Genomic DNA, 23099 nt, shown 5'->3' with positions numbered 1-23099 from the left:
GGTGGCGCAGCGATGCTGGCACAGCGATGGTGGCGCAGCGATGCTGGCGCAGTGATGCTGGCACAGGGATGCAGCCCGAGCAGCACAACACCGGGCACGGGAGCTGTTGGCAGAGCTGCCCGGGTGCCTTTGAGAGGACAGCGCAAGGGGAATGGCTTGAACCTGCCCCAGGGGAGACTGAGCTGAGCTCTTAGGCAGAAGCTCTTCCCTGTGAGGGTGCTGAGGCGCTGGCACAGGGTGCCCAGAGAAGCTGTGGCTGCCCCATCCCTGGCAGTGCTCAAGGCCAGGTTGGACACAGGGGCTTGGAGCAAGCTGCTCCAGTGGAAGGGGTCCCTGCCCGTGGTAGGGGTTGGGAATGGATGGGCTTTAAGGTCCCTTCATCCCAAAGCAGTCTGGGATTCCATGTCTGAAGGGGACCCTCAGAATAAAGCATCCTTTGGGCTGGGGTGAAACAGGGTCTATGGGCCATCCCCTGACCTCCAGCTCAGCTCAGCCCCACAGAGATGGTGTTGTCAGGACTCTCTGGGTGATGCCTGGTGCATGGTGCTGGGATGAGGGCTCAGTGCCATGAACCACGTCCAGGCCAGCCCCTGATTCACCCGGCAGTGCTGGCACCACAGAGGTGCTGGTGCTGCTCAACACCAGGGTTTCTGGAGGGCAGCTGGAGGGCAGCTGGGGCCTCAGCTCCAAGCACAGGCTCTGGGTGCATCACTTGGGGCAGGGGCTGCTGTCTCCTATGGGGGGTACGTGGTGCAGGCAGCCCTTGAACAGGTTCCTGCTGGCTACAGAGGGCTTGCTCCAGGTGCCACCCCATTTTCAGAGCCACTTTTTCCACTTGAACAAGTGGCTGGGCCAGGCTGTGGCCAGGTCCCTGCCTCCCTAATCCAAGCCCCAGCATAGAAACGGGTCTGGCTCTGTCCATTGCCAGCGCCAGCTCCTTGAACAGCATCAGGGGAACGTAACCACCTGTGTGCTACTGACCCTGCTGGCCCTGTGCCACACACAGGAGGACAGAAGCCCTTGTCTGAGTTCAGCAATGCACTGGCTGGCCCTGTGGGGGCCTGCCCTGCTCACAGGGACATCTCTCATGGTGCCCTGGACTCCATGGGACACGGCTCTTGTGGTTCCCATCCAGTGCCGGGGGTCTTGGGTGGGTGTCTGTGTTAAAGGAGGGCTCTGCTGAGCGATGGCAGGCAGAGCAGCTACACTGCAGCAGCGGTGCTAGGGACCGGGAGGTCCCTTGGAGCTAACCTGCTCCTTGGAGGAAGGATGCTGAGGGGGAAAGCAAGGCACCCTGGGGTCCTTGGTTTAGATGTGTGCCTTCTGCCCTGCACAAGGGCCACCGAACACCTTCCTGTGCATCCCCTGCTGCTCTGCAGCAAGGCTCCTCTCAGTCTGCCCAAGGAGCCCCGGGCTCCATGAGTGAGCACACAGGAGGGAGGATGAGGGGAGGGGAGCAGAGCAGCCTCCCCTTTCAGTATGAGGGCGCTCCCCAGGGCATGGCCATGGCAAGGGCTGGTGGCAGAGGCAGCACTGGGCACTGTCAGCAATGGAGCAAAGGATGTGGCTGGTGCCTGCTCCTGGCATCTGGAGCCACGGGGGCCTTGGCAGCACTCACAAGCCCCAGGGATTTCATAGGCTTGAACCTGCCCGAGGGGAGACTGAGCTGAGCTCTTAGGCAGAAGCTCTTCCCTGTGGGGGTGCTGAGGCTGTGTGGGAGCTCTGTGTGGATGGGGGTGTTCCTTACAGGGCCCAAGTGCCATGGATGGAGCCCAGCCCCACCACCAGGAGAGCCCATTGTGGAACACGCAGGGGCAGAGGCCAGGCTGTCCCCTCTGCAGCACGGCTTTATCTCGGGGTGCAGCGAGGGCGGTGAGGAGCTATCTGGTGTGGGGTGCGCAGGGCGTGGGGCGCCCATGGGCTGCCCTGTGGTGATAGAGGGGAGCTGGGCACGGCCAGGGTGGTGGGGTCCCATCCAGGCTCTGCAGGGCTGATACCGGTTGTTGTGGGGCGTTGCTGGGGCCGGGGATGCTGCACCAGCAGAGAAGGGCAAAGCAAAGCTCTGGGGGACTGGTGCAGCAGCAGGGAGTGCTCCATGCTTTGTGCCTTTACAAGAGCCATGGGATGGGTTGGGTTGAGGCCTCCCAAAGCTCCTCCAGCTCCAACCCCTGCTCTGGGCAGGGACCCCTTCCCCTGGAGCAGGTTGGGACAGGACAAGGGGGAAGAGGAGCTGGGGCTGCCCCATCCCTGGCAGTGCTCAAGGCCAGGTTGGACACAGGGGCTTGGAGCAAGCTGCTCCAGTGGAAGGGATCCCTGGCAGGGGCAGGGGGTGCCTGTGATCCCCCTCCCTGGAGCTTGTGTCCCCTTTGTGCTGAGCAGATGGAGACCCCAGTGAGGGTGAGGGCTGAGAACCAGCCATGCCCTTGGTCATGGGCAGGACAAACCCGCTGCAATGGGACATCAGTAAAAAGCTGCTTTTGCCCAGGTTCTGGTGCTCGGGGTCACTCAGAAGCTCCTTAATTCGATCTTTAGCTTTTCCCTCTATATCCTGGCCTTTATGCCTGCCCCTACCCTCTCCTTCCTTCACCTCACTGCGCTCTGACCCCCCTGGGCTGGCATTAGGGCTCTGTCCTGGGGAACCCCTTTGCAGGGCTATGGGGACAGGGGTGTACGAACAGGGTCAGGTCACATCTCCATGGCCCCGGGGTCCCCTCTGCGTTTCTGCTGCAGGCAGCCCCCACCTCCAGCTGGGTTTGGGTTTTGTCGTGGTTGGGACCCAGGAGATTTCCTGCAGAACCAAATGAATGAAGTGAAAGGCTCGGAACTGAACTAACCCAGGGGGGCCTCTGCCTGTGTGGCCACTGGGTCACTGCGGGGATGAAATCCAGCTGGAGCAGCGAGAGCGAGGGATGCTCCATGGGCCCACAGGGTACAGGGGGTTAGACCTGGATCCTGGTACCGCACATGCACCTCAGGGCAGAGGGAGTCAGCGAACCTGCAGCTGGGTTCCCCTCAGGTTGATGCTAGGGCACAGGAGGGGTTTGCAATGGCTTTGGGCTGGAAGCAGAGAGCCACAGCTCCAGGAAATGCCTCCCTGCAGCACTGACACCGGCTCCCTGCCTGCCTGCTGCACGCTCCAGTCTGCTCCGCAGCCCCACTGGTGCCCCTGGTTCTGGTCATTCCTCTTTTCCCTTCCTCTCCTAAGGAAACACCTGCGTGTTCAGGTGTTCCCCTTGGTTCTCACGTTCAGGCTGGAGACCACCAGTGCCAGCCCGGGGAAGCTGTGGGAGGTGGTGGTTGAGACCAGCCTGCCCGAAGCCATCACTGACCCCATCCACCCGAGGGGCGTTAGGGCAGCCGCGCTGGGCTCCTCGTGCTGCTGGGAAGGCTTTGGGAAGGCTTTGGGAAGGCTTTGGCAAGGCTTTGGCAAGGCTTTGGGAAGGCTTTGGGAAGGCTTTGCCCTGGCCCTGGCCGTGAGGCTGAAGCCTCTGTAGTCCCCAGCACCATTCCTGGAGCCCCGGGCAGGGTCAGTGCATGGGCCATGCCCTGGGGGAAGCCTTCAGGTTAAATGAAGGCACTGGTGCTGGACCGGCCACCGCAGAAGCCGTGGGCTGGGGCAGGCTGGAGCTCAGGGAGGAATTCACAGGGTGGCTGGAACAGCTCAGTGCTATTTTGGACTCTCCACAGCCAGTCTCCTACGTGACCCCAACCCCATTATCTGCCTGATTCACCTGCCATCATTCCTGGGTTTACAGTGCCTGTGCTAGGGACTTGGGAGAGCTCAAAGAATTGCAGTGCGCAGGAACCAAGCCATTAAAAAGGAATCGATACCCAGGAGCAGCACCAGATGAGCCTGGCTTGATGAAAACAGCCTCAGCCTCCTGTGTCCTCTGCCCTCCCCTTGCCCTCAGCTCCCTGGGACCATCATTACCCATCCTGCGGTCCTGCTCCCTGCAACAGCAGACCCGGAGTGCGCTGGAGCGTGGGGCCAGGGCCAGAGGATGCTCACTCCGAGGCAGAGTGCTGCAGAAAGCAGCATTCATTCACCACAGCTCGGGTTGAGTTCAGTGCTGCAGTCAGTGTTTTCCTCCACGCCTCTGTTGGATGCTGCCCTGCTTGTCCCAGCCTCACACCCAGCTCCCTGCCACCCCTCCCTGAGCATCCCCATGCTGACGGGTCGAATGCAGAAGAACAGCATCATTTCTCTGTTCTCTTTTAGAGTGCAGCTTTGCAGAGCTGAAAACGAGCCCCGGCTGCAGCTGGGGTGAACCCACCCCTAATAATAGACCCAGATGTAGCCTGGGTTTCATTTTCAATGCAAGCAGTGGAATTCAGGCTGCAGGATGAGAAGGAATCGCTGGAAGGGCCATGGCAGGGCATTGTCCCCCACAGCTGCTTCGGTCAGCGCTGTGCTCCCTGCCATGGGCATGGTGGGAATGCCAGCAATGGATTGAATCATAGAATAGAATCATAGAATAGTCAGGGTTGGAAAGGACCTCAAGATCATCCAGCTCCAACCCCCCTGCCATGGGCAGGGACACCTTGCCCTAAACCATGGTACCCAAGGCTCTGTCCAACCTGGCCTTGAACACTGCCAGGGATGGAGCATTCACAGCCTCCATGGGCACCCATTCCAGTGCCTCAGCACCCTCACAGGGAAGAATTTCCTCCTTAGATCCAATCTAAACTTCCCCTGTTTCAGTTTGAACCCATCACCCCTTGTCCTATCACTGCAGTCCCTAATGAAGAGTCCCTCCCCAGCATCCCTATAGGCCCCCTTCAGACACTGGGAGCTGCTCTGAGCTCTCCACACAGCTTCTCTTCTCCAGGCTGAATGTGTTTGGTTTCCCCCTTTGAGCCCCCCGTTACCAAAGCAGGCAGCGTCTGCGTGCTCCGAGGGGCGAGGGGGGTGATGGGGTCTCTGTCCCTGCAGGTGAGGGGCTGAGCGGCGCTGGGGCCGTTATCTGCAGGGAGCAGCCTGGCTCAGGGGCGTTATCAGAGCGGCCACAGCCGGGGAAGGGCCTCTGGGCACTGCCTTGGCTCAGGCATTCACCCCCATGGATGATGGCAGCAGCCTGCGGCAGAGCTGGGCCATGCCCACAGACCTGAGCTGCCCCAACCGGGCCGCAGCGATGGGCTCGTGGCACTGCTCAGGGTGTCCGCAATGGGATCAATGCACCGGTACTGGTCTGTAACTGGAGTGGGCTGAGTGGAACCTCCTAAACTGCCTCCAGACAGACCCAGCATCCATGCTCTTGTGAGGATGCCCCACAGCCCATGCATCCTGGTGCTGCGTTCCTCAGCTTGGGAGCACAGCCCCACCTGAAGGCTGCAGAACACCCCTGTAGGTCAATGGGAAACACACTACAGCCTTTGGTCAGACCTTGGACTGGTGGAATGGATGCTGCTGGTCTGGTTTGGGGTTTCCTTATGGGATCAGGTGCTCCTGGAGGTCCCTTCCAAGCTTGCATTCTATAACGGGTTGGAACAGGGCCTGCATTTCTGGTGCAAGGCGTTCAACTTCCAAGCAGGGAGAGGCCAGTGGGGTCTCTGCCTTGAGCCCACTGCACACACACTAGCAGAGCAGAGGAGCCTGGCCCCAGTCACAGCCCCAGCCCTGGCATCCCAGAGGGATTCCTGAGCACCGGAGCCTGAGGACAGGATCCCTGTTCCATTGACACAGCCCTGGCTGCACACCCGTGGATCCCACACAGGGCTCGGCTGGACCAACAGCCTGATGTTTTCCAGGCTTCTGCCCGATGGAGGGGGCCTGCTGGGGGCCAGGGATCCCCTGTGTGCCCGGAGCTGCAGCCCCTGCACCGGCGCTCAGCATCCCAGGAGTGTGCTGCGGTGCAGGAGGGTCTGTGGAGGCTTCAGAGCCTAAACCCGGACATCCCCCTGTCAGAGAAACACCCCTCGGGTTTAGAGAGGCTGCAAACGCTGCGGAGACCCCATGGTTGGGTGCTGCTGGTGTGAGGCTGCTGTAAAGTGCGTGTAACCTGGCACAGAGGAGCATGGAAGGGTTTGGATTGAAGGGAGCTTAAGGCTCCTCCAGCCCCAACCCCTGCCACGGGCAGGGACCCCTTCCACTGGAGCAGCTTCTCCAAGCCCCTGTGTCCAACCTGGCCTTGAACACTGCCAGGGATGGGGCAGCCACAGCTTCTCTGGGCACCCTGTGCCAGCGCCTCAGCACCCTCACAGGGAAGAGCTTCACCCCAATGTCCCATCTAACTCTTCCCTCTTCCAGGTTGAAGCCATTACTCCTCATCCCATCCCTCCGTCCCTTGTCCCAAGCCCCTCTCCATGTTTCCTGCAGCCCCTTTAGGCACTGGAGCTGCTCTCAGGTCTCCCCTTCAGGAGCCTTCTCTTCTCCAGGCTGCCCCAGCCCAGCTCTCTCAGCCTGGCTCCAGAGCAGAGCTGCTCCAGCCCTCGCAGCAGCTCCATGGCCATGGGTCAGTGCCTGGCGCAAGCCATGGGGTGACCTCTTCCTGCCTGTGGTCAGCAGGGCAGGGCAGGGCAGGGCAGGGCAGGGCAGGAGATAAGAGGGAGCCGTGTCCTGAGCCCGGTGATCGAGTGCCGGGGCTGTCCCTGCAGACCACACCTCACAGGGACCCGACCCCCATGGAGGGATGGAGCCCCCATGGGGACCCCCAGCGCGCCCCAGCCAATGGCCCCATGGGGAGGAGCTGCTCCAGGGGATAAAAGCCTGCGTGGGGTCGGCAGCGCAGCCACGGGTCCCTGTCCTCCCCCTGCCGCCGCCGCCGCCTCCGCCGACACCATGGTGCACTGGACAGCCGAGGAGAAGCAGCTCATTGCCAGCCTCTGGGGCAAGGTCAACGTGGAGGAATGCGGAGCCGAGGCCCTGGCCAGGTAGGTCCAGCCCTGGGCTCTGCACCGTGGGCACAGGAGCTGCGGCGCTTCCATTGGGGAGCATTCACGTGCCCGTGCCTTGTGTCCCCGCAGGCTGCTCATCGTCTACCCCTGGACACAGAGGTTCTTTGACAACTTCGGGAACCTCTCCAGCCCCACGGCCATCATCGGGAACCCCAAGGTCCGTGCCCATGGCAAGAAGGTGCTCACCTCCTTCGGGGAGGCTGTCAAGAACCTGGACAACCTGAAGGCCACCTACTCCAAGCTGTCGGAGCTGCACTGCGAGAAGCTGCACGTGGACCCCGAGAACTTCAGGGTGAGCTGGGCTTGGGGCTTGGCCTCCCTCCATCCCGAGAGCATCAGAGCCTGGAGGGTTTCAAACAGGCATCAATAGTGTGTGTTTTGGTTACCAAAGGGCCTGGGGGACAGGGTGGGCTTGTGATACAGGACAGACATGGAGCGATGCTCGGGAAGCCTGGAGGCTCCTGCAGGCATTGCTTGAGGAGAGCAGAAGGATGCCAGGAGGTGGAGTGGGATGAGGATGGGGAGCATGGAGGGAAGTCCTCAGGCATCCTCTCCCTGACTCCCCCTGGCCCCAAGGACTGGGATCACTTATCCCCCTTTTTCCAAGGCTGGCAGACAGGGCAGGAGAGGGAAAAGCAAGTGTGGGATGGACAGGGGCTGGAAGCAATGGGAAGAGATGCAGACTGGTGCCAGAGACAGAGGGGACTTGTCTGAGTGTGGGGACGAGGTCAGCCCATGAGGGAAGGGAGCGGGAGGGGAATGAAGCAGAAGAGATGAGGGTGCGGGGGGGAGGTGTCACTGTGGGAGAGGAGGGGGGTCAGGCTGTGGGATGGAGAGGGCTGGATGGGGCTGACGGCTTCTGGCTCAGTCTCTGCTCAAGCCTGACTGCGGGATTAGGAAGCAGACCCCACACTGCCCAAGCCCGCATAGTCCTGGGGTTCAGAGCGGGAAAGAGACAGGAGGTGTCTGGGAATAATGTCTAGAGCTGGAACAGAGGTGTGGGGAGAGGCAGAGGAGGCGGCTGCTGCTGCCTGCTGCCAGCACAGGGCTGTTTCCCTACACTGACAATGGGCAGCAGCCCCCAGGACCCACCAGCGATGGGGTCCTGGCAGGGGACGGGGTGCTCGGCACCGCACTGACCCGTGTCCCTTCCTTCTGTCCAGCTCCTGGGAGACATCCTCATCATCGTGCTGGCCGCACACTTCACCAAGGACTTCACCCCTGCCTGCCAGGCCACTTGGCAGAAGCTGGTCGGTGTGGTCGCCCACGCTCTGGCCTACAAGTACCACTGAACCCCCTGCAGGGTGATGGGGCTGTGACAGTCAATAAAACCCCACATTTTCTGCTATTCTGCCTGTGCTCCGGTGTCTCTCGGGCTTCCTGTGGGGCGGGAGGGAGGGAAAGGGGGAGATGGGCTGGACCATCACGCACAGAGTGATGCTGGGGCGCCCATCACATACAGAGCTCCCGTGGGATACTGGCCCCTGAAACAGTGATGGGCACGTCCCAGCCCATGCGGTGCCCCTGAGCTCACTGAACTCACCCAGGAGGGTGCAGAGGAGCAGCTGCAGGGCAAGCAAGGGCCCCTCTGGCCCTGAGCCCCCCAACCTGTGGGGTGTGCAAGGGGATGAATCCATGGAGATTCACTGACGCCAGTGCAGATGGGGCAGAACTCCAGCCCTTCCCGTTCCTGTGCTGGTGTGTTCTGCAGCTGCTGAGCAAAGGCACTTCCTGGGTCAGCAGTGAGGATGCTCCTGCCCTGACTTGTGTGCATTTAGATCAGAACAAGGCAGCTGAAGTGAGAATGATCCAGGGCAGGGGTGAGGGCAGCTTGAAAACAGGCCTGAGCAGAGGTTATTGCTTTACCCAGAGTGGCTCAATGGGAGGATGCTCTGCACTGCACTGGGAGGATTCCGCACATCCCTTCCAGCAGTGCTTTATCAGGAGCAACTGAAGAGCAGCAGGGAGAGATGTGTGCTGCTGGGACTGGGGACACCTTGTTCTGAGTGATTACAGATGGAATACATCTACTGAGAGAGCTGGGCTGGGGCAGCCTGGAGAAGAGAAGGCTCCTGAAGGGGAGACCTGAGAGCAGCTCCAGTGCCTAAAGGGGCTGCAGGGGGGCTTGGGACAAGGGCCTGTAGGGCCAGGCCAAGGGGAATGGCTTGAACCTGCCCGAGGGGAGACTGAGCTGAGCTCTTAGGCAGAAGCTCTTCCCTGTGAGGGTGCTGAGGCGCTGGCACAGGGTGCCCAGAGAAGCTGTGGCTGCCCCATCCCTGGCAGTGCTCAAGGACAGGTTGGACACAGGGGCTTGGAGCAAGCTGCTCCAGTGGAAGGGGTCCCTACCCGGGGCAGGGGTTGGAGCTGGAGGAGCTGTGAGCTCCTTTCCAAGCCAAACCCGGCTGTGGTTCCATGACTCGTTCCATGACATGAAGGTCACCAGGCACCTCGAGCCCTGCTGGGGTAAGCAGGCACCTCGAGCCCTGCTGGGGTAAGCAGGCACCTCAAGCCCTGCTGGGGTAAGCAGGCACCTCGAGCCCTGCTGGGGTAAGCAGGCACCTCGAGCCCTGCTGCTCAAGACAGGAGATTGGGTGCTCTGGAGGAGAGCGGGGTCTGGCCTGGCTCCAGGAGGTGCAGGATGGGCACAGCTGCCCCGGCTCCTGCTGATAAGGGCTCTGGTGAAGCTTGGTGCGGGACTGCTGCAATCAGAGTGAGCACCAAACCCTGCTTGTCTTGGGAGTCACCTTGTACCATTGATGGGATTCTGTAAGGGGGAATGTCCCCATCCATGGCAGTGGGCATGGCTCAGTGCGGGGCAGTGAGGTGAAGCGTGGCTGTGGGCATCTTCCACCCACACCAATGGGCTCAGCTTGCTGGCAGGGTGCTCCAGGGAGGAGTCCTGAGCGCAGTGACACCCATCCAGGCAGACAGCTTTCCTGCTGGGGTAAGGGTGCTGCCAAGTGGTGCTGTGGGTGCACTAGGGGAGGGATCTGCCTTGGGCTGTGAGTGGAGAGGCAGCGACAGAAACTGCCTCCACCATTCACGTTGGGATGAACACTTCCCCTCCCTCCCTGTGCCACCAAACAGCCCCTCAGCAGACAGGGCTCTGCTGGCAGCTCAGAGCATCCTCACGCTGACGGCCCGGTCCCTGCTCCCCACACATCGAGCGCTGGTTAAAATGTGCTAAAATGACCTTTTTTCCTCTAAAATGGGTGAGGTGGATCCCAGGAACCTGCAGCCGGAGCACGGGGGATGTGCGGGGTGTCAGCGCTGTCCGGGCTGTCAGGGCTCTCCGGATATTAGGGCTGTCAGGGCTCTCAGACCTCTGCTTTTGGCAAGTGCCTCTGCCGTGCCCAGCACACAGGGCTGTGAATCCTCCGGGTGTCCTGGCTGGGAACACAGCGACACCCCTGAGGCACCCCTGGGGCCTTACCTGGCTGTGGGCTGCTGGCTCTGACAGCCTATGGACCGCTGCCTGGGCGCTGTGAACAGCCCTGGGCCTGCCCAGTGCTGCTGCTCGCCTCGGAATGTCTCTGTGGTGACTAATGTGACAAGTGAAGAGTCTTTCACAGGGGATTTAATCTCATTTTCGCCTTTCTCCCAGCTGCTGGCTGCCCTGTGGCACTGGTGTAACTGCTGGAGCCGATGTGAAAAGCACTTAGGAGGGATCACTCGCCAGGATGGGAGATGCTCCCTGTCCGTGGCACCGGAGCTCTGGGGATGCTGCTGCCACAGCAGCGGGTGGGGAGGAGCCACATGGCCTGGGGGGACAGGGCTGGAGGAGGAGGGAGGGAGGAGGCGAAGCTCTGCAAGCCCCCGGAGCTGCTCACCCCCGGATGCTTCGCACCCCTCCCGGGATGGGCGTTTGGAGCTGCCCTCAGGGGCGGTGCTGGGGCAGCGCAGGGGGGGTGCCACCAGCTCTGCTAACAGAGCACGGAGGCTGTGTCCATGGAGCAGGCACCGACCCTGCAGCTCCTCATTGCTCAGCTCTGTGTTAACGGATGGAGCGCATGCATGAACCGACACAGGGCAGGGCTAGAGCTGCAGGGAGAGAACCCAGCTGCAGGCCAGGTCACCCGTTACAGACGGAGGCAGAGCTCATCCCAGCCTCCTTGCGTGACTTAAAGTGCATCTTTCAGTGCATCAGGGTTTGCACAGTTACACTGGTAAGGATGCTTTGATTCCTGTTAGTGAGAAACCCCTCGGACTGAGGTGCCCCGTCAGGCAGGAAGGTGGGAAATGTCACGCTTTTGAAGCTACGGTAACTGCAGGGGTGGTATTGATCTGCAGGGAGAGCTCAGTTATCTGGAGCAGGCAGACAGGAGACAGCACAGTGCTCCTCAGATTTGCAACGGCAGTTGCCAAGAAGGCAAGGGAGCAGGCTCCATCCTGCATGAGGGGAGAGATCAGCCCTGCCAGGCTGTCAGGCAGTGTGAACAAGCAGTGTGGCCATGACAGGAACGCTGCTTTGCCAGGACACAGCTTGCTCCTCCTGGGCTATGAGGACTCCTCTGCAGCGCAAGCAGCGGCAGCTCTCCGGGGGCTGTCAGTGCTGGTGGCTGATGGAGCAAACCCACTCACCCCGCACCCTGTGGACAAGGGGCACTGCACACTGCTGCCAGGAGTCCAAACACACAACCATGGCTCCCACCTGGTTCTGCCTTCCCTTTGGTGCACAGCCCGGGTGTGAGGTCGCCAGGCTCACAACCATGCCCACTTGTGACACCCAGGTATTGGGCTGGGGGACGTTCAATCAGCCCCATGCAGGAACGGGGCAGCCGAGCTCCAAAATGAACTCCTGGGAAACAGGAGAGCTTAGGCTCAGGAGAGCAGGGACAGTGATTGTGGAGTCATGGAATGGGTTGGGATGAAGGGATCTTAAAGCTCCTCCATTCCCAACCCCTGCCACAGGCAGGGACCCCCTCCACTGGAGCAGCTTGCTCCAAGCCCCTGTGTCCAACCTGGCCTTGAGCACTGCCAGGGATGGGGCAGCCACAGCTTCTCTGGGCACCCTGTGCCAGCGCCTCAGCACCCTCACAGGGAAGAGCTTCTGCCTAAGAGCTCAGCTCAGTCTCCCCTCGGGCAGGTTCAAGCCATTCCCCTTGCCCTGTCCCTACAGGCCCTTGTCCCAAGCCCTTCTCCAGCTTTCCTGCAGCCCCTTTAGGCACTGGAGCTGCTCTCAGGTCTCCCCTTCAGGAGCCTTCTCTTCTCCAGGCTGCCCCAGCCCAGCTCTCTCAGCCTGGCTCCAGAGCAGGGATGCTGCAGCCCTCGCAGCAGCTCCGTGCCCTCCATGATGATGGGCAGCAACTCGGAAGCTCTTTGCCAGGGCAGACAAGGAAGGAGGCTTTTGCATTTCAAGCTTGGAGCCTAGATTTGGGGTGGTCATTCAGGCCTTGGTTCCCAGTAGCTTCTGGTCCTTCGAGCTGGGGTGGATGATGCCAGTGAGAGCTGTTCAGGATGTGTCCCAGGAGTGCAGGGCACCATTAAGGGGCTGAAAACACATTCAAGGAGGAGATTGCAAACTCTTTGAACATCACTGTGTGTCTTCTTGGGTCTGCACCCTGTGTTCAGCCCCCAGCCTCAGCTGCCTGTGCAGTATTGGATACCTGGACTGGGGAGGAGCCACACAGGCAGCTCAACCTGCACGTGGGCTGTGAACACAAGCACAAGGGGCAATGGGTACAAACTGGAACACAAGAGGTTCCACTTAAACTTCTTCTCAGTGAGGTGACAGAACACTGGACCAGGCTGCCCAGGGGGGTTGTGGAGTCTCCTTCTCTGGAGCCATTCAAAACCCGTTCCTGTGTAACCTTATCTGGGTGTTCCTGCTCTGCAGGGGGATTGGACTGGATGAGCTTTTGGGGTCCCTTCCAATCTCTAGCATACTGTGTGATACTGGGATACATGGGGATGCGGTGATGCTTGTCCACTCAAAGACAGAGGGGGGCCATCAAGAACCTGGACAGCATCAAGAAATGCGTTGCTCAACTGCACCGTGACAAACTGCACGTGGACCCTGAGTACTCCATGGTGAGAGAGCTGAGTGTGGGTCACGGAGGAGGTTCCGATTCTCCGGAGAGGGATTCAGGGGTCTCTGTGGTGTCTGACAGTCACTGAGACCTACAGAGAACCCCTGGGGCCCTGCTGAGGGCACGGTGATGGAGGGGAAGGGGCGGTGAAGAGGTGTATGTATGTGGTGAGAACAGAGGGGAGTTATGGGGGGGAAGGGGCAGGGAAGAGGTGTATGTATGTGGTGAGAACAGAGAGGAGTTATGGGGGGGAAGGGGCAGGGAAGAGGTGTATGTGTGTGGTGAGAACAGAGGGGAGTTATGGGGCTGGGATCTGTGAGAGCAGACACCCGGATGGGAATGAAGCACAGTCCAATAGGTGCTGGTAGGCAGCAGGGTTGGCTTGGAGAAGCTTGGCTGTGGTGGAGCGGTGAAATCAGGACAGAAAATGGCCACAGGCATTTCAGCAGAGGGGGACCTGATCAGGAGAGAAAAGGGGGGTTAGGATTTGACAATAAAGGGTAAGTTAAAGCAGAGGGAAGAGTGCACAGCAGGCAAAGGGATGCATGTGGGGAGGAGGATCCAGCACATGCAGGCATCCTGGTGAGTGCCGGAGAAGCACCCCTGCAAGGAGCACGGGGCTGTGATAGATCTGTTCCTTTGGGGTGAATTCCCCAGTGACCAGTGTCCATCCACACGTGGACGGTGGAGGGATGGCGGGCGGGGAACAGGGACCCGCAGGCTGATGGCTTCTCCTCCCTCCACTGCCAGCTCCTGGGTGACGTCCCCATCATTGTCCTGACCTCGTGTGTCGGGAAGGGCCTCACACCCGCCTGGCAGAGGGTGGCCCAAGGGGTGGCCCAAGGGGTGGCCCATGGGTACCACTGAGCCTCTGCTGCCCAGGGATGCTCCCAGCTCCCGGGGAACAGCCTCTGGTTCTGCTGGTCTGCCCTGCCAATGAGCACCAACTGCCACGAGGAGGGTCACCGGGCTGTGGGATGGGATGGGAAGCGCCCAGCGGTGCTGGGGAATGGGGTGCTGACACACACGGGGCAATACGAGGCATGGTCTTGTCTATGAATTCATCCCACTGAGACTCACCTAAGGTGGAGACTTCAGGCGAAAGTCCAAGACAAAACTGAAATGAACACGTTATGAGAGAAACAGAAATACCGAGACACCAGGTAACAGGGCTGGGTTTGATGTTCCGGTCGTAGACGGATGAAATGGAACAAACCCTTGGACAAAACCGTGCAGTGGGAGATGCGGGCAATCGCTTGGCACCTCCTTCAGGGAAGGAGAAATGCTTTTCCTTCTGTTGTTTTTTTGTCTAAATCATCATCATTCCCAGACTAAGAGGGGCTTGGGACAAGAGCCTGTAGGGCCAGGCCAAGGGGAATGGCTTGAACCTGCCCGAGGGGAGACTGAGCTGAGCTCTTAGGCAGAAGCTCTTCCCTGTGAGGGTGCTGAGGCGCTGGCACAGGGTGCCCAGAGAAGCTGTGGCTGCCCCATCCCTGGCAGTGCTCAAGGCCAGGTTGGACACAGGGGCTTGGAGCAAGCTGCTCCAGGGGAAGGGGTCCCTGCCCGTGGCAGGGGTTGGGAATGGAGGAGCTTTAAGGTCCTTTCATCCCAAACCAGTCGGATTCTGTGATTCTACGGTTATGAAAGGCAGAATGTCAGAGACCCAACCATGCGTTATGGTAGGAAACAGGCCAAGAATGTGAGTTTCGTGTCCAGGAGGGACAGAGCCTCTGCTCCCTGCCCTACAGAGAGCTTTGTCTGCGCAGTCTCTGTGCCAGCCTGGCCCCACGGGGCCCCCAGCCTCTGCCCCCTCCCGGGCTGCAGCATCCCCATGGCACCGAGAGCAGCTCAGGAAGTGTTTGAGGTTTCGGGGTGGTGAATTCCTCCCACCCCTTATCAGGGAGGAGGCAGAGGCTCCGGAGCAGGTCTGTGGTAAACACAGCGCTGTTGAGGGTGCGGGCTGGGAACTGGGGCACCCCCAGGCTTGAGCCACGGTCACAGAATCATGGAATCAGAGATGGGTTTGGGTTGAAGGGACCTCAAAGCTCCTCCAGCTCCAACCCCTGCCCCGGGCAGGGACCCCTTCCACTGGAGCAGCTTGCTCCAAGCCCCTGTGTCCAACCTGGCCTTGAGCACTGCCAGGGATGGGGCAGCCACAGCTTCTCTGGGCACCCTGTGCCAGCGCCTCAGCACCCTCACAGGGAAGCATCCAGTTGTCAAACTGTCAAACAGCTGATAGGGAAGAACAAGGAGAGCCCAAACCCTGACACGTCCTGAAGGAGGGCAAGGAGCAGCCCCTCACACACTGCTGTGCTGAGGGAGAACCCAACAGCCCCAAGCCCACGGCGTTGGCTTTGCACTCACACAGCCACTGCAGTCTGCACCATCAGGAGGCACCGGCTTTGCCGTGCTGGGGCTGTGGGTGGAGAAAACTCATAGACTGAACTGGGTTGGAAAAGCCCTTCAGGATCACCCAGTGCAACCATTGCCCCACAGCCACCACTGCCCCATGGCACTGGGGCCTCGTCTCCATGGGGTGTGAACCCTTGCAGGGCCGGTGCCTGCAGCCCTGCCCTGGGCAGCCTGTTCCAATGCCTGAGCACCCTCTGGGGCAGGAGCTGTTCCTCAGCTCCATCTAACCAGTTCCAATGCCTGAGCACCCTCTGGGGCAGGAGCTGTTCCTCAGCTCCATCTAACCAGTTCCAATGCCCGAGCACCCTCGCACCCCATCGTTGGGAATCAGCTGTCGGGCAGGGAAGCGCCGGTGCGGGTCTGGGCACCGTGCCCGGGGCCCCACCCTGACACCGCGTCCCCTCCCTCGGGTGCCAGGGCCCCCCCGGCGCAGGCCCTGGGGGTGCGGGGCAGGAGGAGGAGCCGGACGCACCCTATAAAAGCGGGGCCGGGCAGCGCCGGTCGCCAGCGTGCGACCCCTCGGGAGCAAGAGCCCAGACCTCCTCCGTCCCCGCGGCAGCCACACGCTACCCTCCGCCAGCACCATGGTGCACTGGACAGCCGAAGAGAAGCAGCTCATCACCGGCCTCTGGGGCAAGGTCAACGTGGCCGAATGCGGAGCCGAGGCCCTGGCCAGGTAGGTCCAGCCCTGGGCTCTGCACCGTGGGCACAGGAGCTGCGGCGCTTCCATTGGGGAGCATTCACGTGCCCGTGCCTTGTGTCCCCGCAGGCTGCTCATCGTCTACCCCTGGACACAGAGGTTCTTCTCTTCCTTCGGGAACCTGTCCAGCGCCTCCGCCGTCCTCGGCAACCCCAATGTGCGTAACCACGGCAAGAAGGTGCTCACCTCCTTCGGGGAGGCCGTCAAGAACCTGGACAGCATCAAGAACACCTTCGCCCAGCTCTCCGAGCTGCACTGCGACAAGCTGCACGTGGACCCCGAGAACTTCAGGGTGAGCCTGCTCCCGCTGCGGCTCCGGTCCCATCACCACGGGAGGGATGGACCCAGGATGTGCCAGGGCAGGAGGAAGAGGGGCTGGTGCCTGGGGCAAGGGGGAGCTGCAGCTTGGGGAGAAGGCATTAAAGGGGCTGGAGGTGCTGGGTAACGGAGAGGCCGTTGGAGGGTGCAAGGCAGGATGGAGATGGGAAGGGGGAGAGAGGTGGTTTCAGTGCGGAAAAGGAGGGGGAGTAAAGCGAAAGCAGTTGCTGAGCAGGAAGAGGTTTTGGCCAAGGGGAGGCGAAGGAGCAAGAGTGAAGCTGGCACAGAGGAGAAAGGAGACGAGAGCGAGGAGCGAGAGGTGGCAGCCAGATACTGAAAGCAAAAGGGGAACGGGAGCTGTGAGTTCTGCTCCAGAGGAACTCCCCAACAGAGCCAAGGGGAGGAATGGCAATGTGATCCACAGAATTCATGGAGAAGCTTTGCTCGCCCTCCCCACAGCAGCGGCAGGACCCAGACCTTTAGAGTCAGAGCAGGAACCAGCCTGGTGTCCACCGGGAGGGTTCCAGGGGACTCTCAACCCTATGAGATGCCCATGGGTTCCCCTGGCTCTGACGCGAGTGTTTGCCATGGGGTGTGCGGGGTGCTGCTAACCCCAGGCTGCTCTTGTTCCCCCAGCTCCTGGGTGACATCCTCATCATCGTCCTGGCCGGCCACTTCGGGAAGGATTTCACTCCCGACTGCCAGGCTGCCTGGCAGAAGCTGGTCCGCGCCGTGGCCCACGCTCTGGCCCGCAAGTACCACTAAAGAGCAGCACCGGAGCCCCGGCAGCACCCTCAGCACCCGCTGACTGCTGCTGCAGAGCCAACAGCTTCTAACAGCCAAATAAAGCTCATCTGTGAAGTCTCGCCTGAGTCTGGGTGTCCTTGGGAGCCTCGAGGGCTGGGGCACACGGGGGTGCGGGGGTCTGGGTGCCCGCTTGAGCAGGGAGCGTGTTCTGCTCCTGGGAAACGCCGCCTTCCTTTGCGCTGTGTGCGGGGCTTCGGGGGGCTCTGTGGCACCCGCCTTTGGAACCGACACTTCCAGAGAGCTGGGGATGCGCAGCCCTGCTGCCCCTGCGGTCCGGCGCTGGGAATGCTGCTGTTCTGGTGTGAAACCCGGGTGTTTATCGTAGGCAAAGCGGAGGATTCGTGGCTTTGAGGGAGTGAATAAAGTGAGGAGCTGAATGGAGCCCAAAGCCTGCCCGAAAGAGCTGACTCACGGTGGCCCAGCAGCCGCTGGGTGGGGGCCGGCTGCAGATAAACGCTCTGCTATCAAGACACGGCCAGACCCTGTTTATTCACCTCCTCCCGTGCCGGCCCTGCTGCAGCCGTGCCGCGGGGTGCAGCCCTGCCGCTGTGCTCACCCCCGAGGCGGGCATCACCCGATGCTCGGCTGTGGGTGCTGGGTGCCTGCAGAGCAGGAGTGTCCAGGGCAGAGCCTGCTCTTGGCATGGGCAGAGCCTGCTCCTGGCATGGGCAGCGCCTGCTCTTGGCATGGGCAGCGCCTGCTCTTGGCATGGGCAGAGCCTGCTCTTGGCATGGGCAGCGCCTGCTCTTGGCATGGGCAGCGCCTGCTCTTGGCATGGGCAGAGCCTGCTCTTGGCATGGGCAGCGCCAGGGCAGAGCCTGCTCTTGGCATGGGCAGCGCCTGCTGTTGGCATGGGCAGCACCGTCTGACCCAAAGTGCTGCCGAAAGGATGTGCTGGGTTTCTAAAGGGAACACGGTGGCACCGCTCCATGTCCCTGTGCCTCCAGCACCCTCTGTGCACTGCGTCCTGCCCCTGCTTCATCCGCACCTGTGTGCATCCCAGCTGCAGGATGCCCTGACCCACTGCAGGGTATGGAAATGGCCATAAATGCCCCTTCTCTTGCTCAAAGGAGTACAATCATGGAATAGTTGGGGTTGGAAGGGACCTGCAGAGGTCACCCGGTCCAATATGAGCTGATTCTATGATTTAGTGTCTGCTGTCAAGGCAGACCCCGGGAAGGGGAGAAGATGATTTGTACTAAGTCCCAGAGTGCTTTCTCCCTGCAGGGCTCTGGGCAGGCACGAGGGGCAGGAGTCCAGGCTCAGAAAACCAGGCTCCTGGATGAGTTTTCTTGGGTTTTCTGGTAGATTTCCACAGACTGTCATAGGAAATGACCATTGACAGACCTCAGGCTGACCTATGTGGACAAGAGGGTCTCCTGCAAGCAAAGAGTCTGGGCTAGAAATGAGCTGAGCAGGCCTCTCAGGTGAGACCCCACAGGTCAGTGCAGGGAGGGCTGTGCTCTCCCCCGTCCATGTTCCCACCAGGACACCCCTTCCCAGGAGCAGGGATGAGGTTTCCATCCCCAGCACCAGCAGCATGGCAGGATGGACGCAGTGCCACTGGTGCTGCCCACGGCATCACTCCCATCCCCATCCCCAGCGAGGGGATGACACCCCAGTCCCTGTGTCCCAGCAAGCAGGCCCTGTGAGATGGGCTCTCCCTGTGCTGCTTTCCCTGCTCCCAGTTTGTCTCAGACATTTTTCCTGCATGCTCTCTCCCCAGTGAGGTGCTCAATGGGATTTATCCCCGTGCTCCAGCTCAGCAGCCCACAGGCACAGGAAAGGCCAGATGTAGGCAACCCCAATAGAGAGAATTCATCCCTATTCCATGGGAAGATGTCCCCAGCTACAGGGGGAAGGAGATACTGTCCCTTCAATGCTTCTTTGGACTGATTTTCCTCCTCGTTCCTGTGTTTTCAGTAGGAGGCCAGGAGGACACTTAGCAGGAGGTGGCCCATGGAGGAAAGCAAGCCCTGATGTCTGGAGAGCAGCTCGGTCAGCCCTTGAGATCTGCTGTGGCCTGGCCACCTAAACACCCCATCCAGCAAGATCCAGCACCTCTTACTTAGCCCAACCCAAATCCCATGGAGAACAACAGGAATACAGGGGATTGCCCCAGGTGCTTTGGGGTCAGGGTCAAAGCCTCTCTGCTTCCAGGAAGGACGGGGTTTCTTTGGGTTTTTTATGCAGAAAATCATGGGATCATGGAATGATTTCTGTTGGAAGGGACCTTAAAGCTCCTTCCAGTTCCAGCTGCCTGCTGTGGGCAGGGACACCTTCCACTAGAGCAGGTTGGAAAGGGTGATCCTGTTTGATAGTTGCTCCCTGCCCAGGAGCACAGCACCTGGCTGGTCCTATACATCTGAGGGGAGAACATCTCGTGAGCTTCTGCCTGCTCCAAAGGGACAAGGAAACCAAGCAGGTCCAGTTATAGTGGGACATTAATGCAGACAATGCAGATGTCAGCGGTAAAGCCTGGGCAGCCTCTGAACAACACCAGTGCTGCCCACAGGTCCCAGTGGAGGAAGGAGGCTGGAGCTCTCCTGCAGTGCTGGGACCTGCAGGGTTTGCTCTGCCAGGGGCTGCATTTGGCAGGAGCATCCATCCTGTCCAGAGAAGGGAATGGAGCTGGTGCAGGGCCTGAAGCACAGGGGTGATGGGGAAGGGCTGAGGGACCTGGGGGGTTCAGATGGAGAAGAGAAGGCTCAGGGGGGACCTGATGGCTGCCTCCAAGTGCCTGAGAGGAGGATGGAGCCAGGAGGGGCTGGGCTCTGCTCCCAAGGAGCAAGGGATGGGACAAGAGGAACCGGCCTCAAGCTGCACCAGGGCAGGTTTAGATGGAGCTGAGGAGCAATTCCTGCCCCAGAGGGTGCTCAGGCATTGGAACAGGCTGCCCAGGGCAGGGCTGCAGGCACCGGCCCTGCAAGGGTTCACACCCCGTGGAGATGAGGCCTCAGTGCCATGGGGCAGTGGTGGCTGTGGGGCAGTGCTGGGAACACTTGCACTGGATGCTCCTGAAGCTCTTTCCCAATCCAGTTCATTGATTCTATGATTTCGCTTGTAGAGGCTGAGGCAAACCCAGCATCTGGGAGAGCCACGGCTCCAAGCTCACACGCAGTGAGCCCCATGTTAAACCTTGATGGAGCTGCCCTGCAGTGGCTGCTGCAGCCCTTTCCCTGCAGAGGGGCCCACGCTGCTCGGGGGATGCCTGCACAGAAGGGCAGGGATAAAGCTCTTGTGATCAGGATAACGAGAGGCCCCTTCTGCACACACCACACCCTGACCACCCCCTTCCCTTCTGCTGCCCCCCACGGGGACCCCCAGCGCGCCCCAGCCAATGGCCCCATGGGGAGGAGCTGCTCCAGGGGATAAAAGCCTGCGTGGGGTCGGCAGCGCAGCCACGGGTCCCTGTCCTCCCCCTGCCGCCGCCGCCGCCTCCGCCGACACCATGGTGCACTGGACAGCCGAGGAGAAGCAGCTCATTGCCAGCCTCTGGGGCAAGGTCAACGTGGAGGAATGCGGAGCCGAGGCCCTGGCCAGGTAGGTCCAGCCCTGGGCTCTGCACCGTGGGCACAGGAGCTGCGGCGCTTCCATTGGGGAGCATTCACGTGCCCGTGCCTTGTGTCCCCGCAGGCTGCTCATCGTCTACCCCTGGACACAGAGGTTCTTCTCTTCCTTCGGGAACCTCTCCAGCCCCACGGCCATCATCGGGAACCCCAAGGTCCGTGCCCACGGCAAGAAGGTGCTCACCTCCTTCGGGGAGGCCGTCAAGAACCTGGACAACATCAAAGCCACCTACTCCAAGCTGTCGGAGCTGCACTGCGAGAAGCTGCACGTGGACCCCGAGAACTTCAGGGTGAGCCGCGTCTGCAGCCCCAGCCCCTTCCAATGGGCTGTGGGGAGAGGAGGGGTTTGCCCTGGAACAGGGGGTGCTCTGTCAGGGGGTGCTGTCTCTGGCTCGTGGTGCCCGTGTGAGCTGATGGCTCGTTTGGGGCTGGTTTTAACAGTTTTGGGGACTTTCACACCCCGAAGCCCCATTTTTAGCCCCTGCACCAATGGGGAGGAGGAGGTGTTGGGAGACCTGAAGGAGATCTGGCTGGGGATAAAAGGCACGGAGGGGAAGGTGCAGCTTGGCTGGAGGGGGCAGAGGGAAGCCAAGCACAGCACTAGAGGAAATCCTGCAGTGAGATGAGCAGCTTGAGAGCCCCAGGGCAGGCTCCTGCGGGTGCTGCCTGCGGGGATAGGAGCCTCCCTCCAGCACTTCTGGGCAAAACCAGATCAGTTCCTTCATTTGCATCTAAAGAGAAAGAGAAAAAAACCCCATCATTTTGCGGGGTGGGTCCCCAGGCCAAATTGCTTTAAAATCCCCAAATTGGGGGGGAATAGTTTTAAAGTTTCCTTTTTGTTTTTCTTTTCACTTCTTAAAGAATGAAGCAAATATGATTTTAGAATTATAGAATCAACAGAAAATTTCCCCAAATCCCAGAGTTTCCTATGGAGAAGCTGAGGGTTTTGTTGTAGCAGTCCCAGGGAACACGGAGTGACCCATACCCAGTCCTGCAGCCCCATAGCCAGACCAGCCCCATACCCAGCCCTGCAGCCCCATAGCCAGACCAGCCCCATACCCAGTCCTGCAGCCCCATAGCCAGACCAGCCCCATACCCAGCCCTGCAGCCCCATAGCCAGACCAGCCCCATACCCAGCCCTGCAGCCCCATTGCTAGACCAGCCCCCATATCCAGCCCTGCAGCCCCAGGGCACTCTGATGATGCTGAGGAGGAAGAGGAGGGACGTGCAGCATGTGAGGGTCCTTTCCAGGGGGGAGCCCAGCCTCGGGGGGGAAGTCAGGAGGGAGGATGCACAGCCTGTGGGTTGCATGGGGCTGTGTGGGGTGGAGAGGGACCAGAGGGAGAGTCCTGCAGCAGGGAGACCAAGGAGGCAGAGCTTGCAGAAAGGAAGGAGCCGTTTAGGGCTAAAGCCGCAGCAGCGCAGGGTGAGGCTGAGGAGCTGTGTGCAGCAGGAGCCTTCTCCAAGGGGTTGTGGCTCCAGCAGCGCACCCCCGGCTGCGGTCCCTGCCCCGTGCCTGCAGCATCAACCCTTCTGCTCTCCTCTTTCCCTCCAGCTCCTCGGGGACATCCTCATCATCGTCCTGGCTTCCCACTTCGCCAAGGACTTCACCCCTGCCTGCCAGTTCGCCTGGCAGAAGCTGGTGGGTGTCGTGGCTCACGCTCTGGCCCGCAGGTACCACTGAGCATCCCCCGTGGGATGGGGGGGCCCTGCCCCGCCTCCAGCACTGCTGAGCACAAGGGGACGGGTGCTCCCCGGGTACTGAGCACCCAATAAAGTCCTTCTCCAGCACCAGGCCTGCAGTGTCCGTGTGGGTGCGCCGGGGAGGGGGGGCCAGGGGGGGCTGTGCTCAGGGCAGCGGCATCCTCTGAGGGCTCGCTCCTGGCTTCGGAGCGCTGCTGCAGGCAGGGTCCTTGGCTCTGGGGTGCTCCCTCATGTGCGCTCCCTGCCAGTGGGAGGGACAGGGGCCGGGAGGGGAAACCCATGCGAAGGGGTCTGGCACGAGGGGGTGCTCCAGAGGGGCATGGGAATAACAAGGGATTGCAAAGAATCCGCTGCTTCCTAAGGGAGGTTATGATGCACGTGCGTATCAGACCCCATCCCCATGCACCCACAGTGCCAATGACCCCCCCCCCTGCAGACTGAGAATCATAGAACCATAGAACAGTTCGGGTTGGAAAGGACCTGAAGATCATCCAGTTCCAACCCCTGCCATGGGCAGGGACACCTCACACTAAACCATGGCACCCAAGGCTCTGTCCAACCTGGCCTTGAGCACTGCCAGGGATGGAGCATGCAGTTCCCAGTGTCACCCAGTGAATAAACCCCATCATGGTAACTGGTAGCTGGGTTTTGCCATGCCTGGCCCTC

The 23099-nt window shown here is 60.7% G+C and overlaps 3 protein-coding genes across 3 annotated transcripts; all 3 read left to right on the top strand.

Annotated features, from left to right (window-relative positions):
- Nucleotides 1-6614: 6614 nt before the first annotated feature.
- LOC133211480 (hemoglobin subunit rho) lies at nt 6615-8242 on the top strand. Its single transcript, XM_061351878.1, has 3 exons — nt 6615-6870; nt 6964-7186; nt 8058-8242. Exons 1-3 carry the CDS (start codon nt 6641-6643, stop codon nt 8184-8186), a joined length of 582 nt encoding a protein of 193 aa, XP_061207862.1. The 5' UTR covers nt 6615-6640; the 3' UTR covers nt 8187-8242.
- Nucleotides 8243-15824: 7582 nt separating this feature from the next.
- LOC133211481 (hemoglobin subunit beta) lies at nt 15825-17219 on the top strand. Its single transcript, XM_061351879.1, has 3 exons — nt 15825-16011; nt 16105-16327; nt 16990-17219. Exons 1-3 carry the CDS (start codon nt 15920-15922, stop codon nt 17116-17118), a joined length of 444 nt encoding a protein of 147 aa, XP_061207863.1. The 5' UTR covers nt 15825-15919; the 3' UTR covers nt 17119-17219.
- A 2936-nt stretch (nt 17220-20155) lies between these two features.
- On the top strand, nt 20156-22440 carry LOC133211479 (hemoglobin subunit epsilon). The gene is made up of 3 exons (XM_061351877.1): nt 20156-20703; nt 20797-21019; nt 22285-22440. The coding sequence occupies exons 1-3, from the start codon at nt 20501-20503 to the stop codon at nt 22411-22413; spliced, it is 555 nt and encodes a 184-aa protein (XP_061207861.1). The 5' UTR covers nt 20156-20500; the 3' UTR covers nt 22414-22440.
- Nucleotides 22441-23099: the final 659 nt, after the last annotated feature.

This window comes from Neopsephotus bourkii, unplaced genomic scaffold, assembly GCF_033783945.1.
Source record: "Neopsephotus bourkii isolate Nb327-2 ecotype Australia unplaced genomic scaffold, CSIRO-AGI_Nbou_v1 NB_614, whole genome shotgun sequence".
NCBI classification, from domain to species: Eukaryota; Metazoa; Chordata; class Aves; order Psittaciformes; family Psittacidae; genus Neopsephotus; species Neopsephotus bourkii.
This window is presented reverse-complemented; position numbering and strand designations above follow the sequence as displayed.